Raw genomic sequence first — 17,948 nt, forward strand, 5'->3', positions numbered from 1 at the left:
CGTGTTGTCCTTTCGTGTTCTGGCCATGGGGGCTGTATCGCTTAGTCTGAAGTTCAGTGAAGTGCACATCTGGAACTTCGGGAGAGAATATGGCAAGGCCTGGGTCTGGGGCTGCCTTCTGTTCCCTCTATTCAATTCCAATCAGTCTCAGAGGGAACAACCACAATATCTTTTTTTTTTTTTTTTGCGGTACGTGGGCCTCTCACTCTTGTGGCCTCTCCCATTGTGGAGCACACGGGCTCCGGACGCACAGGCTCAGCGGCCATGGCTCACGGGCCCAGCTGCTCCGCGGCATGTGGGATCTTCCTGGACCGGGGCACGAACCCGTGTCCCCTGCATCAGCAGGCGGACTCTCAACCACTGCGCCACCAGGGAAGCCCAACCACAATATCTTTGATCACAGCAGTTCCAAGAATCACACACACACCACCACAGTTGAAGAATATTTAACTTTTCTTAAAAAAAAATCTTAACCATGAAAGGAAGAAAATAAGAGTATACATTATTTTAACAGCAAAACAGTCATTTCCATATCTGTATTTTATATATATTATATATATTTATATATATATATGTATATATACACCTAGCACAGTGTGTATATTCTATTAGTCTGTGGGGAGTGGAGTGGATGTGGTAATAGGGGCCAAGGCTGTGGTGGCCCCTGGGGATGGTCCTAGGTTAGTTTAGGGACTCCAGCATTCAAACCCCTACCCCCACCTCCCTGGGGCCCAGTTTTCAGCTCTGTACCTGATACACTGGTTTTCTATAGGGAGAGGGTGGGGCAGGGTGGACACAGGTAGGGTAAGAAGTTCCCCTGAAGATGAGAAGTCCTAGGAGGGAGGGAGTAGCTCAGCACTGAGCTGCAGAGGCTAGGCTCTCCGGCCAGGTGGGCGGGAAGCTGGAGGCCTTCTTGCCTATGGGAGGGCGGGGGCCCGGAGCGCTAAGGGCTGGCTCCACCTTTGGGCCCTGATCCTGGAACTGGGCTGCTAACAAAGAGATACAAGTGAACCTCCTCTTCCCTTAGCAGTCCCTCTGTAACTGCCTTCGGCACGCCAGGATCAGAAACAAAGAAGGTCGAGTTATTTACAATAGCAAAGATGCACATACAATACATACATATTTATAGGAAACCAAAGTGACAAAGAGAGGAGAGGTGGAGACACCCACCCCAGCCTTGGGGTCCTGTGGAGAAGGGAGGGGAGGAAGAAAGTGCATTTACACTGGAGCCGCCTCCTTTCACTCGCACTGGCTTGTCTGAGGGCACCCACACATACAGGCGCGCACACGTTCGTGGGACGAGGGGGGCCTTTCAGATGCAGTCAGCATGCTTAGGAGACACAAGGCCTTGAAGGGTTGGGCTGAAGGGAGGGGAAAAGACACTGAAACTTGACTCCAATCTGAGCAGACCAAGCAACATGCGCATCTCCCCGCGGGTCTTGGCTGGAGCTGTCTCTTCAACCGCCTGCCTCCACAGCGTGGAGGTTTGGGCTCTCCCCACCCTGTGCCCTGCCTCAGGCCAGTCCCTAGAGGAGGAGTCGGGACACGGAGGATTCGGTGGTTTGGACAGCTACAGTCCTGGAGATGTGGCCGCGTCCGCTGGGCCGTCTTCCAGCGGGGCGTTGGGGCCTGCAGGGATGTGGGGATGGCAGTGAGGAGCTGGCCTCTGAGATGACCCTCCCTCTGTGTTCCGCCTGCAAAGTCCTCAGGCTTGTGAGAGCAGCTCTTCAGTGCCATCCTTCCGTGACAAGGCATTCTCCTCCTCCAGAAACCCTGGAGTTCCCTGTGCGACCCGGAAAGGGCTGCCTACTGAACCCCACTTCTGTTCTGTCGGCCCCCAAAGCCCACGGGTAGGTATGGGTCTGTCTTCCTGAGCTGGAACACAGCCGTGGCCCTGGTCCATGCAATCTGCTTCTGAACCACTTATTAAGAACAGGTTTCAGATGTGAGACGAGGCTCCCCCTGGTTTGTTATCTCCATAACCCAAGGGAAAAGAGGGTTCAGTTATAAGTTTCCCAGTTTTAGGGGAGCTTCTGTGGGCCTTTCCTAAAATGACCTCTTTCTGAAGCTGAGGGAATGAATGAATGAACTGTACTCAGGGGGAGATGAGGCCCCTTCTCAGAAATCCCTTCCGTGTCCTCACACTGCATGGCAGTGCTTCCTCAGGAGCCGGAGGCCTTGGCCCTGCACACCCCACCCCAACCCCGGAGGACTTCACTCACCGTCCTCAGGGCAGGGCCCCAGTTCGCAGCTGTCCCTGGAGTCAGAGGCCAGGTGCTCCTTGGCTGGAGGGGACAGGGAGCTGTCTATCCATCTAGCTGCCTCTGTGTGGAAACCGCCCACAGGCGTGGTGCCACCAGACGACTCTCCCCCGAGGGACCCGAGCAGCTCTTTGTGGGCCAGCTCCATGTCCTGGAAGAGTTGTAGAGGGACATCTGCTCTCAAGCCCCTCTGTTCATGAGCCCCTGGGGAGGGGGCAATGCCCGCTTATCCGTGGGGTCCAGGGGATGGGTTGGTTGTGCTTGAGGGCGGCTGGGTGGGCTGAGGGTAGAGCCTCAGGCCAGGATCTAGGGCTCCCATGGAGACACACTGTGTAGCTCACTCACGTGGGTGATGGGTCTCGGCGCAATGGACTGAGGCCTCCAGGGTCCCAAGCCCTTACCTTGAGCCTGTTGAGCTTGACGGTGAGCTGCTCGATGGTACGGAAGATCATGCCCACGTCCCTGAGGGCCAGGCTGGGGGGAGAGCGGCCCGGGCGCCTTTGATCTCCATTGCCTTCCCGCAGCGCGGGCCGAGGAGCCGTCTGCCAGGCAGGGAGGCCATCAGGCTGGGAGGGGCCCACGCGTGCCCCCGAGGGGTCAGTGCTTGAGTCCAGGGGTCCTGCCGGCATGCTCACGTAAAAGCAGTTCCCTGTCCCCAGCAAGACAAAGCGATTAGGAGGCAAACAGAGAGGAAGTCTAAGCCATCTTCTCCCCTGGTGTTCCCCAGGCCGGCTGATGGGGCCAGGGAAGCCATCCTGCAGACGAGATCGGAGCAGGCTGGCCTTGTGCTGCCTACCAGTCTCCCAAGGGCCCTTCTCCGCCAGAGAGCCTTCGAGATGGCGACTTTGCTCGGCTTGGCCCAGAGCAGGGGAGACACTTAGTGGTGGAAGCTAAGGGAGAAGGGGCGGGGTGGTTGTGTTTCTTCTGGGAAACAGGAGTGGCTCCCATTCCCAGAAGGAAGGGTAAAGAGGGCGTGGGCTGGTTTTAGGCACTTTTGAAGAAGAGCAGGCGGTAGCCTCCTTCACTCGGCCCCACCTCAGGCTCTGCTGCTGAGCTTGGACACGGTGCCCCAACTGCCATCTATTTCACGATCCTTGAGGTACCTCAGCTCATCAGAGGGGGTCGGGGACACACAGAGAAGGACGTAAGGCTGACTGACAGGGCAGTAAGCATAGGTAAGTGCCCAGGAGCCTGGAGGGCCACGTAGGCCCTTTTCCACAGTGACACTAGATGGTGGCTAGTGTTGGGGAGAGGTGGCTCAGAATGTCAGGCTAAGGACACTGGGCCCTGGGCACTGGGCCAGGCTTCCCCACCTCCTTTCGTGACTAAGCAGAGCTGCTTAACCCTACTGCTTTGAATGGGGCCTGCGCCGCTCTCGGCGAGGGGCTGGCACAGGGTCTGTTCTCCCGTCTTCAGGCCCACGTCCTACTCCTCACCCATTCCAGACAGTTCAGGGAGTACGTACGGAGGTGTGTGGCCACATGACTGCAGGCAAGGGTCTAACACCTGAAGCCCAGTTCTGCCCCCGTGGGCCCGCATTCTAGCCCTGGCCTGTCTCTGGCTCCAAGGAGAAGTTCATTACCCGTAGCCTTTGCTCCGCCTTCCACTTCGGGTGGCTCAGGCTCTGACTGGCCACTCTCTGGTAGTGCAGGGACAACTTTGCTGCCTGCCACCTCAGCTGCACCGACACCACCACCAGGGACAGTAGAGACTGAGAGAGAAGGAGAGGGAAGGGAGAGAGAGTAGGAAGGAGAGGGAGAAGGAAGGGGGGAGGGAGCGGGGGTGGAGAAAAAGGGAAGAACAAAGTGAACGCAAGATCACACATGATTATACCCCAGGGAGCTAAAGAGAGCCGCTCCACCAATTCACCAGAGGAGAGAGAAGGGAGGTCAGGTCCCAGAAACCCAGGAGAGAGCACACACCTTGGGCAGATGGAAAGAAAAACGCTCCTGGAAAAGGAGGCAGAGCTGGGCACTAGGGGAGGAAAGGAGACCACCTAGCACTAACGTGGACCACCCCCGCCCTCAACCCCTCGAGAGCATCCCGTGCTTCGGTTCATCTTTCCTGCTGCACTCCTCAGACCAGGCTGCCCTCTCTTCAGCTTACTCTTCCCTCCCTCCCCCAAGCTCTGGCCAGACAAACCTGCCCTGAGTCCCCATCCTAGCCAGTCTTGGCTTTTCGTGTCTTACCGTCCACGGCATTCCACAAGCTGGGCACCCTCCCTACGTCCCTGCTCATTCACCACAGCCCCACACTCCCCACACGTCTCCCCAGCCTTGTCCTCAGCCCCTAGTCTTGGCTCCACCTCTAGTCCCGCTGCCACCTCCATCCTACACGCCAATTCCTTTGCTGCTATCTGGAGTGACTGGCTGCAAGCATCTGCCCTTGTCTTTCTGGGAATGAAGCTCCTGAGAAGAGCCCCACTTTTCCTTAGAACTGGAAGAGCAGTGAAAAATGCTAGCAGAAACTTTTATTGACAGTTGATTTGTGCCAAGCAGGAGTAATATCTTTATATTGTAGAATGAAGTCCAGAGGTGATTCAGATTTTTGCCTAAGGTCACACGGGTACTAAGTGATGGAGCTAGGACCTTGCACCTCAGCTGTCCGACCCCAAAGCCTTTGCATGATAGCAACATGTCTCCTTTCCCCAGGATCTGGACGAGCCTCTGCACACATGGTTTGCAGGATAGAGGCGGGGAAGGAAGTAGCCATCTGGAAGACTCAGCGCTACCCTAGCAAAATTGGGCATGTGTCTCTCCAGTGGACACCCCAATTTATTTTACCTTTTCTCACAACTTTGTAACTTCCTGTTGCCTCTGTGCTCGAAGCTTCTTCCTCTGGATTCCTGTCCAGCTCAGGAGATTCCCAGATCCCAGAATTTCTGGTCCTTGGGGGCAGGTGTTCCAGAGAACAGAGAGCCATGTCCTCCTGCTGGCCCCGCTCTGGCCCTGAGAGCCGGGCACTGTCCCCTTCACCCCCAGTGGGAGCTCGCCCTGGGGAGCCTGGGTCCCAGGGGTGAGAAGTGATGCTGATGACAGAAGGTGTAGGTGTCAGGTCATCCTCGGGCTCCCCAGAAGTCTGTGGGTCCATGGGGCGACCTGGCAGCAGGCTCCACAGGATCAGGTGCCGCAGGTTCTCCACTGGAGGAGAAACAGGGCGATGGCTTCCTAGAAACAGGACTACACACCTCGCCAGTCGGGGGAGGGTGCAGAGGTGGCAGGAGGGCCACTGCTCCCCTCTCCCACAGCCATCTTGGTGAAACTGCTTCAGTCACAGGGTGGAGCTGGGGGACTCTGGCCAACCAGCTGGGTGGGTTGGGGGGAGAGGAATGACAATTGTCTCTCTGCATCCATCTCTCCTCAAATACAACAGGGAGAGCCTTTGAGCAGGTAAGAGAGTGGGTGTCTGCCATGGTGTTCACAAAGGCCATGCTACTGGGGCACCGGGGGCTGACGGTTGGGGCCATGAGGCACTCACCGTCCTCCAGGGCTGCATCGGCGAGTCCTTCCATGAACAGAGGGCCTGGGAGGGGCAGGAGGATGGGGTCCCTTGTCCTGCTGCCCCTGTTCTCTCCATCCAGGGAGGCAGAAGGGTGAGGCAGGGTACCCAGCTCCTCTTCTTCTGTGCTGCCCTCCTGCTCGGGGCCCTCTAGCAGGACCGGGTGCTTCCCTTTGACCCTCTGCTGGGGCCCAGTGCCTGTTTTGGATGGGAGGACAGTATAAGACAGGGAAAGAGGGAAGGCATGTATGGGTTGATCCCAGGCCCAGCTTTGGGTTCAAGGGGCTGGGAACATTGGCTGATTCCACAATGTTTACTGAGCACCTACTATGGCCAGGCACTGTCCCAGGCTCTTGGCATACATCAGTAAATAAAACAGAGATCCCTGCCCTACGGAACTTAAATTCTAGTGGACGGACATAGAGAAAAATAAAATAAGTAAGAAAATTGTCTAAATAACTTAGAGAAGTGCTACAGGAAAGAAGAAAACATAGCGCAGGGTGTGGGAGATCAGGAATGCTGGTATTAAACCGAGTGGTCAGAGAAGGTATATTGGTGCAAAGCTGACACCTGCACAAAGACTTGAAGGGGGTGCGGGAGTTAGAAGCATTCTAAGCAGAAGGAAACAGAAAAGGGACCCAGCCAGGGAGCCCACCGGGGAGGTTTCTCTCTAAACATGAGACCCTAAGTTATTTCACATAAAAACCCAACGAGAATTCTGTCTGAGACCCTCTTGCCCCTGCCAATCCCATCCCGGTGCCTGTATCTTCAGCCCTTTGGGCTCCCTATCCCTGCCTTCACAAGACTCCTGTGCCTGCAGATCTGAGTGCATTCTGCTCTCCGTTAGGCACCCCCGGACCTGACTGCCCCTCTCTTCCTCCCCTGCTCGATACCTGGCACCCAGAGAGCCCAGGCTGAGAGCTCTGTTCAAGTGAGCTGGTCCACATTCGCTTCAGCCTGTTCTCTTTCCTCTTCCAGACTTTCTTCCTCACTGTTTCTTCTCTACTCTTATCAAAACCTCACACCTCTGGCCCCCAACGGCCCTCTCCCATCACCCCCACAGGCACACCTGGCCACCTCCCTACTGTGCCTACAGAAAATGGAATGGGTTGGGCTCCCACAAAGACAGCTCAGGGGACTTACCTCCAGGTACTGTCTCAGGCTCTGGCTCACTACGGAACACCTCGGAGTCATCCAGTCCTACCCTGAGGGAAGAAACAGCCAAGGGTGAGAGAGGATCGCCTGCTGGGAATTCTGGCTCTCTGCCAGCCAGGAGGAGGTGGCCGTGTCATGAAATTCCACTCTGGCCTCCTGAGTTGGGATGGGCAATGAAGGAGCAGGGCCCAAGGAGGGAGGGGTTTAGACTCCAGCACCTGCCATCTGGCTGGCAACCCGGAGGGGAGGGTGGGTGTCGGCCAAGCTTCTCCTGGTCATGACTTTATACCCCCCACCCCACTTCAGGCACAGTCTCTACTACAGCCGAGTGCGGGGCTGCAGGGGGAGAGCAGACGGGGACGGAAGGCAGAGATGTGAGGGTACCTTCTGCCACCTGCCCGCTGACGTCTGCTGCTGAGGCTGCCCATCCCCAGGGGTGAAGGGCTTAGAAGCAGCAAACAAGTGACCTGGAGTGGGGATGGTGAGGGGGCCTGGAGGGCTAAGCACCTGCTGGGCGTGGGGCTCTGGCGGGCTGGCTCCTGGGGGCCTGAGGGCGGCGGGTGGACGGGCTTTGGGGCGGCTCCAGGGTGCCTGGTGGCGTTCCGCACAGCCTCTTCTAAGAGCTCCATCCACCTGTTGCTCAGCAGGAACAGAGAGGACTGGTGATGAGAACAGGACCGAGGCACACAGCCTCTCCCCTTACCGACCCCCTGCGTCAGAGCTGCAAAGCCCTTCGCCAGGCCCTGCTCTGAGGACCCCCTCTGCCCAGCGGGGTCCCCCCTTCCTTGCAGTCCTGACGGGCTGCTCACATTGGGTCACATTACTTGCAGCTACGAAGTACTGACCACCGACCCTGTTACTAGTTGTGCTGAGCATTCTATATCTGTCTCTCTTTTTAAAAAAGTAATTAATTAATGTTTGGCTGCGTTGGGTCTTCGTTGCTGTGCGTGGGTTTTCTCTGGTTGTGGTGCGCGGGGGCTACTCTTCGTTGTGGTGCGCGGGTTTCTCATTGCGGCGGCTTCTCTTATTGCAGAGCACGGGCTCTAGGCACGCGGGCTCAGTAGTTGTGGCTCACGGGCTCTAGAGCGCAGGCTCCGTAGTTGTGGCTCGCGGGCTTAGTTGCTCCGCGGCGTGTGGGCTCTTCCTGGACCAGGGCTCCAACCTGTGTCCCCTGCATTGGCAAGCGGATTCTTAACCACTGCGCCACCAGGGAAGTCCCTCTATGTCTCTTCTTTCTCTCAAAATAACTCTCAAGAGGTAGCATTATCCACATTTTGCAGATGAAAACCCGGAGCCTGAGAAACTGCCTGACTCAACCTATCTCCTCCCACCGTGCCATGCTGCCTCTGGCTGGCCACTGTTGGGAATACGGGTGAGTGAATGCCCTGGTTGGGGACGAGGGTCCCGGATGCTAATGCCTTTGAAGAATGTGGGCATTTGCAACGCTTGATGGGGGAAGGGAAGAAAAACCCCAGGGGAAAGGAGCGGGGCCAGAGAAAGGAAAGCAGCCTCAGAAAGGCTGGAAGACTGCTGGGGACTCCTCCTCCCTAGGGCAGGCCTGCTCATGGGGTCAGGGGCGGTGACACTGTAAACCTCTCTACTCCTGTCTTATCTCCCACTTCCCCTCAAGGCCCCATCCTGTGAATGCTCTGGGGCGCAGCCCTGGCCTCCCTGTCCACATCCTCATACACCACCCTGGTCCCAAGGGGACGGCAGTTACATGGGACCGCCCACCCCCCATCAGGCAATCCTCACGTGTTCTTGTCTGATGACGTCAATGCCACCAGCTCGTAGATCTGGGGTGGGCCCAGCTCCGAGGTACAGATAATGAAGAAGGCCCGTTTATCTGTGTGAGAGAGAGAAGGCAGAAGGGTCTGCATTGGGGGTGGCAGAGGCATGACTGCAGCCTGAGCCAAGGCGACAGAGTGCGGACTTGAAGTCCTCACCCGCAGCCAGCTGAAGAATGCAGCACCAGACGGACCTGGGGTCCTCAGAAGCACTTGGGGCTCGCTTACAAAGAGGACAGAGGCAATTCTGGGTCCCCTAATGCCATCTTCACAGCCACCCCCATTACCTCTCGCTTTCCGAACAGCGAAGGCTGAGGGATGTACGGTGCTTAGGGTTTATGAAACTATATCATACCCATCCTCCCTTTATACCCCCCTCCAAGAGACAGATATCACCCCCCATGTTATAGATGAAGAAAGCGAGCCTAGAGAATCTGGTTGCCTGGCTCTTGCTCCAGAGCCCTTCTTGTACACACTCTGCTTCTCACTGAAATGCTCTGAGCACTGGACCAGGCTCTGGACTGTGGGTGTGTCCGTCTTCTGCAAGTAAGCTCTGCCCATCACTTTTGCAGCAGGAAGGCTTGTCCTGCTCTTCTCTGCCCAATTCTGCTACCTCATCCTCAGCGCCCACATCCCATCCCGCCTGAACCACGCTGTCCTCCCTCATCTTGATCCCCATCCTACCCATCACCCTAACCCACGTTGGACCACATCCTCCTGCTTCAATGAGTCAGGGCTAGGAGGAAAGGAACACAGGTGGGCTGATAAGTTCTGTACAGCCCCAGATCGGCCCCGCATCACCCAGTGCTCGCTGGACACGAGCAACAGGGCTCATGGCCCCGGGTGTGGGCCGGCTGGGACTGTCTCCTCACGGGTACCTGTGGCCACGGAGCGGATGAGCACGGCATTGAGCTTGAGCACTGGGCTGAAGGTCTGCTTGCTGTCCGAGGAGCCCACGGCTGTCTTGCTGTGGCACTTCAGCAGCAGCTTCTCATCCTGTTTCTGCAGCAGCACGAGGAGGTCCTCCAGCAGCAGCACGTGGAGGTCTGGAGGGGTGTGGTGCTTGTGAGGTGTTCTCTGTTGCCCACTCATCCCCCACTAACACATGGGGTACCAGAGGCTCCTGGGTAGTCATCTCCAGGATCTAGGAAGCCCTGGAGTCTGGTGACCTCTGATGGCTTTGTTTTTGGTCCTTCCTCCCCATTCTGTGCTTAAGGAGCCCTGAGCTCTCATCCCCAGTCGTGTTTCAAGCTGCCTCCTTACCATCCCTTTAGAGCACCGGGTACAGGGCTTATGATCCAGAGAGGGAAGAGCCCAGGGGCAGTGCCCTAGATTCCCTCTTGGCCCCAGTTCCCTGGCACTTACCCAAGGTCTTATCTTTGCTGATCCTCCAGGTCAGGGGCCCCTCATGGATCATCTTTCTGGTTGTAAGATCCAGACTCTGTTAAGGAGACACCATTTATTCAACAAGTATCTGAAAACCTAGACATTGTGCCAAGGTGCTGGGCATCAGTGGTGAACAAGAGTAGTCCTTGCCCTCACACTCCTGTGGGGGATGCAGACAAGTAAAAAGGCAACTACAAAGTCATGTGCCACGTGCTGTGCTGGGGGATATGCCGATGGTTCTGGCAGGGGTCTCTCTACCCCCTACTACATGCTGTGTACTCTCCTGGGATCACTCTGCTTTACCTGCCCTTTCCCTCAGCTTTATGTTCTCCCAAATGACCTTCACCTTTACCTTGAGTTTACTCCCATCCCCTGCTCTCCCAGACTGAGTTCGAACATCTGGCCTTTATGGTAGGGCTGTCTGCCCTTGTCTATCTCGGGATGGGGTGACAAAGGTAACCGGGGCTGTGTGTATTCCAGGGCCCCCATCGCGCCATCCTATCACAGACAGGCCCGGGTCTCCTCCCCTCCACCTTCTCCAGGTCCTGACCGGAGCTCTGCTCCTAAGGGTGCCCGAGAGGCACGTGCACATGTGGGGCTGACGATGCTGCAGCCTCAGCCTCCTACCTTGAACTCTGCTGCCAGGGGGTTGCTGGCCCTCTCCAGGGAGGTGGTATCCAGGCGTTTCTGGTAGCCCTCTAGACGGTGCCGGTTCTCTGTCTGCTTCACTGCTTCATTCACATACTTGAGAATTTCCCGGCACTGATCCCGGGCCCGGCAGAGTTTCTCGTGCTCAGAGGTGCCACCTACCCATGGGGCAGAGAAGAGGTGGTGAGGGCTCTTGCCTGAGAAGTCTGTTCAGGGTCTGAGAGTGCCTGGCTACCAATAGCCACTGGCCAGTCGCCAACCAGCAGGGATGGGTGTAGATACGCCACCCTTGCCTAACTTGGACCTCAATCGTAAGGATAACTTGTACTGAGGGTCCTCGTGTTTCAGACCACGGCTCTGAAGACACCCATAGCTCTTGGGAATTCCTGCCTAGACCACAGCCACTCTACAGGTGTGGAGGACAGGAACGGGGACAGGGACTGTGGGTGATGACAGTGATGGTGTGTGTCTCTCTCTAGGAACACCTGTTCAAATCAGGCTGTGGTTCTTCCCACTTCTACACACTGACGCCAACATCCCAAAGTGGAGGGTGGTGAAAGCTGCTAAGGATCCCAGGGACAGTGACAACCTGGGGTTAGACCCCCCTATTCAGGATGGTCCCCTATTCCTGTGGAGTAAGCATGCATGGCTGTATCTTTTGTGCATCGCACAGAGACGTCCAGCAGGGGGATCAACAGGGCTAAAATCCGGCCACAGCCTCTGGCGTGGGACCACGATCCTCAGAGCAGCCAAGGTGCCTTCTGTGCGCTAACCTGTGTCACTCAGATGCTTCCCTCTGATCTGCACAGAGGCCCCACACAGGCCAGAGGCAGCCCTTGCCTCCTCCTGCTGCTCAGCACCTTAGTTTTGCCAAAGCACATTTACAATCGTTACCTTCTTTGAGAGTGACCATAACAACACAAGGATGAAGACCCTGAAGACCAGAGAGGTCGAGTGACTTGCTAAGGACACAGAGCCAGTCAGTGCTAGACCCAGGCTCTGAGCTGTGGGCTGCTGCCTCCGCACGCCAGCCTTCTGCGAGCCCTACCCTCCGTGTGCTTGATGATGTTCTCCAGCAGCAGTGGGTACTTGGTGAGCCGCTGCATCTCAGAGATGATGAGGTCTCTGAGCTGCAGTCGCCGGCACTGCGGGTGGCTCTCAGCCTCCTAGACACAAGGAGGAACAGAGGAAGACGTCAGCCTGGATTATGAGCTGGCCGTGGGCTCAGGACACGGAGGATTGTGCGAATGCCAAACAGGTCCTAATCCCAGAGGATCACTTAGAAACGGAGGTGGCAGCTGCTTGCTTAAATATTTAGGGAAAGGTTGGTGGGGGCAGGAAGACAGCAGCCCAAAAAGGGGATATGGTCAAATAAGCCACATAAAGCAGGTATTATTCCCACTTTATAGACAAAGGAAACTGAGATCCATCTAAGTAAATACAGGCACTGGTAGGTGAGCGGGGCCTTCTGATGGCCAGGCCAGTGTCTCCGTCTTGAGAGCAAGTACGTGTCAGTGTTTCTGAAGAGGGGGCGTTGGGTTGGGGAGGGTGTGGATGGAGCAGCAAGTTGCTGTTTACCCTCCCCTGTAGAGAGAAGAGGCCAAGCGCCTGGAGCTGGGGGCCAGGAGGGGAGTCTGGGAGATTGCGGGTGAACCCGGTTAACTGTCCCCCTCCGCCTTATCGAGTGAGCTATGACTGAACTGGCTGCTTTCGGTGGCGACGAGGGGAGGCCGAGTGTACCTGCATGAAGAGCTGGAACCGGCTCTCCTTGCGCTGCCTGGTCTTGATCAGCTCCAGGGCGATGGACTGATAGGAGCAGAACTGCGCGGCCACCTGCTGGAGCTCCTCCCGGGCGGGGCCGTCGAACTGAGAGGCAGAAGGGACACCACACGGCCCCGGCCTCACACCCCTGCCTGGGACCGCTCCCCCCCACCTCCTCTGCCACCTCCTCCAGGCCTGGGCAGCCATACCCGAGCCAGCATGAGGTCACTGACTTCTTTGATGATGGGGCCCTCCTCCCGGAGCTTCCTCATGGCTTCACACCAGGAATCTGGGGCAAGGAGAAGACAGAAGTGCCTGGGGTTGAGCCGCATGGCCAGGCCCTTCATGACGAGAGGAGAGGGATCTGACGGCAGGGCCGTGGGGCACGGTCTCAAGTCATTTCACTTGTGGGGGGCTGGAATGCTGATGTTCAGGCTGCATGTCAGGTTCTCTAACCAAAGAGGACTGTTGGGGGCTATCTGCTCGGGGGGTCCTGGCATGCGGGCAGAGTTGGGGCAGAAACCTGAAGGCTGGCCAGGGAAGGGGGTAGGCGGGGTGGGCTCCTCACTGTGGATCTCGATGAGCTCGGGCAGGTTGGGGAAGAGCCGCGCCAGCTCCTCCCGGGGCAACAGGCCCTCCTTCTTCATCCGCTGGTAGAAGATCAGGTCCAGCACCCGGAGTGTGCGCAGATGGGAAGCCTCTGTCACAAACAGCTCTGAGCGGGGGCAGTGACGAGAAGGGGCAGAAAGACAGAGGGAAAGCCCGTCAGCAAGGATCTCGTCACTACCGTGACCTCCAAACCACCTTTGGTGCTGGTTTCAGATGGTGTGTCAACTTCTCTCTCCCCAGGGGCCAGAACTGAGGTGGCCCTTACAGGAACCACAATGCGGCTGCTCTCGCCCCCAGGCCCCCCACTATTTTCTCTACCACCATCTGCGCCTGAGGCGCTCTGCACCTGGTCCCGCCTGAGTCTCACCGTTGATGACCTCCTGCCGGTCAATTTCCCTCTGGCTTAGCCCAGCCACCACATCCTTGCCCACTGTATGCTGCCAGTTTTGGGCATCGGGCTCTGGCTCCAGGTCAGACAGCTGGCCCAGATCATCTTCTAGGAGGTTGGGGAGGAGGGCGTCTGCGCAGAACCCCAAGCTGGGGGACTCAATGCTCCTGGGGGAAAACAGGCAGCTCGGCGTCACACGGAGGAAAAACTCAAACACGGGGTTTGTCCTTCCACCTCCTGCCCACCCTGCTTGCCCGGGGCCCATGGGAAGCCAGCGGGCCACGAAGAGGAGCTGCACCACCAGCCGGCCCCTGGAAGGGGAGCGGGGGCAGCTGAGCATGGCTGGGACACGGACACCTAACAGAGGCGCTACGGCACCCATCACTCACCTGCGGCCCATTTTGGGGGTGAAGGGAGGGGTTGGGTTCTCAAGAGACCTGTGGAGACAATGTCAACTCTCAGCAACCCTCTGCTCCTGCCCGGCCCCCAAGATATCAGCGGGCTGAGCCCCTGAGCCCCACCCACCTGGTGGAGAGGCTGGAGGCAGAGGACGAGGCTGACTGGTGGAGGCGGGCGGCCTCTGCGGCTGCGTCCATGTCCACGTCGCTGCGAGAACGGGGCACGTTCTCTGCCTTCCGGGACCGCTTCATCTCCTCCCGGCCCTTCAGGCTCTCAGAGCGGCCCAGGCGAATCTCTGAGCGAGAACTGGATGGAGAGGGCAAAAGACCTTGGGGTCTTATAACTGGCCAGCTTTGATCTGCTGCCCCATCTCAGCGGTGCCTCAGCGCTTCCACCCCAAACACCAGACCCAAAGGGTCCCAACTCCCGGTGGCAGACGCTGCTCAGTGACAAACCACTTCTGCTATAAAATCCTTCCTTTCCCCAGCCCAGCTGGATGGACAGAGCCTCTCAACTTCCTTGTGACTGGTCAGGAAGGGATCCCAACAGGAAGGTGAAATCTGGGACTAACAGAATCAGACTTGTGGGGTGTCCGGATGCCAAAGACCCCAAGTCCCCGTCAGGAAAGCTGTGGACACCAAAGTCCCTCATTAGGGACAACAAGGTCCCACCCTCCCCGCCCCTGGCCATCTCATGGCCAGCTCATCTGGCCCTCTGCTTTGGAACAGGTCAGCTCCCACCTTGGACTCTGCTTGAGGCGGATCTCTCCTTTTACAAGATCTTTTAAGAGGGAAGTAAAAGCACCATCTTCACACACTCTTTAGTATTCTCCACACTGCCTGTCAGAAAATTCTATCTGCTGTTGAATTCCCACCCCTCCAGTTGTGATGTGGATTGTGGATTTCTTCCATTCTTATCCTGACAGCATCCTTCCTAGGCTTCCAGTCCCCTCTTGGGAGCAGACCAGCTTGGGAGGGTGCTTACAGGGGCCTGTTTACTGATGGGCAGGAACCTGCTCCCTGGCCTACCATGCTTGGCCACTGAGTATCTGTGGGGCTTGATGAGATGCTGATGACTGGGTGTTGCTCTTTTTTGAGTCCTGCAGTGCATCAGCCCTGTGACAGCTGGCATCTCTGACCCCTAGCTGCCCCAAGATGGTGCCTCCCCCCATGGTCCTGCTGGGCTAGTTCTTTGCTGACATTATTACTCATCTACATCCTGCTCTGCCTCTAGGACAACAGAAGGCCTGGAGAGTCTGGAGAGCTCTTAATAGCACAGCAGGTTGCTGCAGAGAAGGAGCCAAATGCCTTGGTCTCCATTCATCAAGTCTCTCTGAACTGCCAGAGGATCCAAATGCCGCTCCCCCGCCCAGGTCCTGAGGGTTCGTCTGCAGGGTTAGAAACCATACTGCCAGCTGATGCCCTACTGAACTCACCCCCTGAAGTCTGACAGAACAATTGCAACACAGACTAACTCAAAACTTTCACCAGTGCCCCACAATGGGTCACTTCAGCACCCAACAAACCTCATGCAGTGAGGTTCCTGGGGCTTCTTTCAAGTACCCAGAAGTGAGTAATGATCCCACCAAGAAGTGAGGCATACAACCCACCTCTGGCCAAAAACTCCTAGACTATTGCTGCCTAGAATTGGAGGCTTCTTATACCTGTTTAGTTTCTACGACAACCTCTGACCCACCATGCTGCTGATGCCATTTCTTCTAAGATTGTCAGTGAACTCATAACCAACAAATCCAAAGGCTTCTGCTGAGAGTAGATTTAGAATCCCAATGAATGTCTCAGGGTAAATTTACCTGACAACCTGAAGAATACGTTTACAAATGGTCTCAAATATTTCCTCAAAATGTTGATAGTATATCTTATAATTGTACATTTGATACATCTGTAAGATCACACCTACCCCAGCAATTATATAATTTGTATATTTAAGTTACTCGGTAATATTAGAACTTAACCTCTGACCCCAGTACAAATCTAACCTTTATCTTGCCGAAATCTTTGTTAATTCTCACTATGGCAAAATCTTTTAATGACTATTAAGCTTATAAAGGCTTAGTATAAACAGAAAGGAGTAACCCTGCATACAAGCAGGAATGTTCGACTTACAGTTTGATAATTAGTTATTTCAGGGGTAAAGTGGTTTGACTAATCACGCTGCTACATGCTGACTTGCCTTTGGGTCTGCCTTTGGTCCAGCTCAGCAGTGCACACAGGAACTATTTTTGTATACACAAGACCATATTTACTATACCTCAGGTGTGACTTAAGGAATTTGCGAGGATGTTTCTGACTACAGGCAGTTTTCACTTTAAGTGCTGGCTACAGAATCTTAGACATGACTTGATGGCTGTCATGCCACAGTCAAGAGCAAGTCTAAGAGTACATTTCACCACCAGAGAAGGGTTCTTCTCAGAATCCGGCCAAAGGTGGAGAATGTGAGCAATGTCACAGCCTCCATTCCCCTTTTTCTTCTTGAAAGAGGAGCAGTTTGTTTTGAATCAATGACCTTTCTATTTCTTCGCTGAGATGTACATCTGATGCCCAAGTTACACAGTCTGCCTTGAAAGCAGCCAGCAGAACCTCATCTCTAGCTCTCTTCTTCACGGGCGCCACAGACTGTCTTTGGCCTGACTTCCTTATTGCCCAGGATTTCCCTTCGCCCCACTCTGTACTCTTCTCTAGCCTTGTCATTTAAGGTTTCCTGACTAGCTGCTTTATAACATAATCTAGCTCATTCTTGGGGTGGAGGCTACTGAGTGGCCAGGGGGTGAATCCAAAGGAAATTTGAAAGGCATATGGTTCTTGGACTGGAAGGTCAGGGGCCCTGCTCTCTCTCCCGCTGGCCTGATCACCAACACATAGTATGTCTTCTTCTGAACATACCCAGGCGGGGAGGTTGGGGGACAGGGAGAGAGCTCTGTAGTGGGAGCCTTACAGTCTAGTGGGGGGTAAAGTAGCTGGCGTTGAACCTTAGCCCTGAACCCTGCCCACACTCCCCTCCCTGGGCAGCCGGCAGGCCCCATCCAGCCACTGCTACCTGTCGCTCTCCAGCAAGTCCTCGGGAAAGCTTCCTGTTGAGAGTCGCTGCATCCCAGGCTCTGGGGCATCGCACTGCTGGTTGTTCTCAAAGTGCTGAATCATGTTCCTCACGTTGCCTGGTTTGACTGGAAGCAGAAGAAAGATAATGAAAGATACTCTGCTTTCTGTTCAGGGATGACTTCTCGGGGCCCTCGCTCCCCTCTAGCCCAGAAGACAGCGATGAGCAAGCATGGATGAGAACAGCATGGGGCTGAGGGTCAGGAGACATGATATGAGCCCTGGCTCTTCTACTATGTGGTGTGGCACGGGCAGTCCCTCCACCTTTCTGGGGGCTACTCTTTCCTCAGATGCAAAATGAGAGGGTTTGAAAGTGCATTTGCTACGGATACTTCTTTTGGCTCTCACATTCTTTATTACAGTGATTCTCACGCTTGAGAATCATGACTAGGTTATTCCCAAGAGCCATATATGTGTTAAAAAAAGTTAGCCGGGAAGACCAAAAACACATCAACCTTGGTATAATTTGGCCAGGTTGCCAAATTTACCAAGCACTTTTCAAATTTATACTACTTTTAGAGTTCACTATTTCTGGTTTTCCTTGACTCTCCTTTCTGTTCTTTCTGCCCTCACCCCCACCTCTTCCTCTCCATCATTAAAGAATCAGACCCTCCATTACCAGTGAGGGGGGTCTTAGGAGGAACAGAGGAGAGATGTCACTCTCTGGCATTCAAATTCAAGATGCTTTTCAAAGCTAAGACAAAAGAGAGCTGTTCTTGTTCAAAGTAGAGAAGGCAGGTAAGAGAGTAAAAAGGTGTAGGTGATGCCATGTGGAGACCCTGGAGAAGAAAGCTCAGGCCCAGGGGCTCAGTGGTTCCTATCTTCAAAGTCGATTGGCTCAGCTCCAGGTCCAGGATGTCAGAATAGGAGTGGGGCTAAAGATGCTGCTCTGCCCGGACCAATGGAAGGATAATGGGATGGGGAAGGCAAGACAAACAGCCCC

The 17,948-nt window shown here is 55.5% G+C and overlaps 1 protein-coding gene across 8 annotated transcripts in view; it reads right to left on the reverse strand.

Moving 5' to 3' along the window:
• Window positions 1–430: 430 nt before the first annotated feature.
• ARHGEF11 (Rho guanine nucleotide exchange factor 11) overlaps window positions 431–17,948 on the reverse strand; it is a 114,135-nt gene continuing 96,617 nt past the window's right edge. For 7 of the 8 annotated variants that reach the window (XM_082615742.1, XM_082615747.1, XM_082615746.1 and 4 more), the window contains 20 exons: window positions 16,947–17,073; window positions 14,019–14,198; window positions 13,883–13,930; window positions 13,473–13,660; window positions 13,065–13,211; window positions 12,706–12,785; window positions 12,476–12,601; window positions 11,784–11,901; window positions 10,715–10,893; window positions 10,067–10,142; window positions 9,580–9,747; window positions 8,670–8,760; window positions 7,422–7,547; window positions 6,903–6,964; window positions 5,739–5,957; window positions 5,045–5,401; window positions 3,844–3,972; window positions 2,663–2,910; window positions 2,223–2,412; window positions 431–1,629 (listed from right to left, as the gene is read on the reverse strand). In XM_082615742.1, coding sequence (XP_082471868.1) covers window positions 1,571–1,629; window positions 2,223–2,412; window positions 2,663–2,910; window positions 3,844–3,972; window positions 5,045–5,401; window positions 5,739–5,957; window positions 6,903–6,964; window positions 7,422–7,547; window positions 8,670–8,760; window positions 9,580–9,747; window positions 10,067–10,142; window positions 10,715–10,893; window positions 11,784–11,901; window positions 12,476–12,601; window positions 12,706–12,785; window positions 13,065–13,211; window positions 13,473–13,660; window positions 13,883–13,930; window positions 14,019–14,198; window positions 16,947–17,073 — 2,918 coding nt within the window. In that variant the 3' untranslated portion in view covers window positions 431–1,570. The remainder of the gene's footprint in view (window positions 1,630–2,222; window positions 2,413–2,662; window positions 2,911–3,843; window positions 3,973–5,044; window positions 5,402–5,738; window positions 5,958–6,902; window positions 6,965–7,421; window positions 7,548–8,669; window positions 8,761–9,579; window positions 9,748–10,066; window positions 10,143–10,714; window positions 10,894–11,783; window positions 11,902–12,475; window positions 12,602–12,705; window positions 12,786–13,064; window positions 13,212–13,472; window positions 13,661–13,882; window positions 13,931–14,018; window positions 14,199–16,946; window positions 17,074–17,948) is intronic. The other variant, XM_082615748.1, reaches the window with a different exon arrangement.

This window comes from Mesoplodon mirus, assembly GCF_964341445.2.
Source record: "Mesoplodon mirus genome assembly, chromosome: 3".
Classification (NCBI taxonomy): Eukaryota; Metazoa; Chordata; class Mammalia; order Artiodactyla; family Ziphiidae; genus Mesoplodon; species Mesoplodon mirus.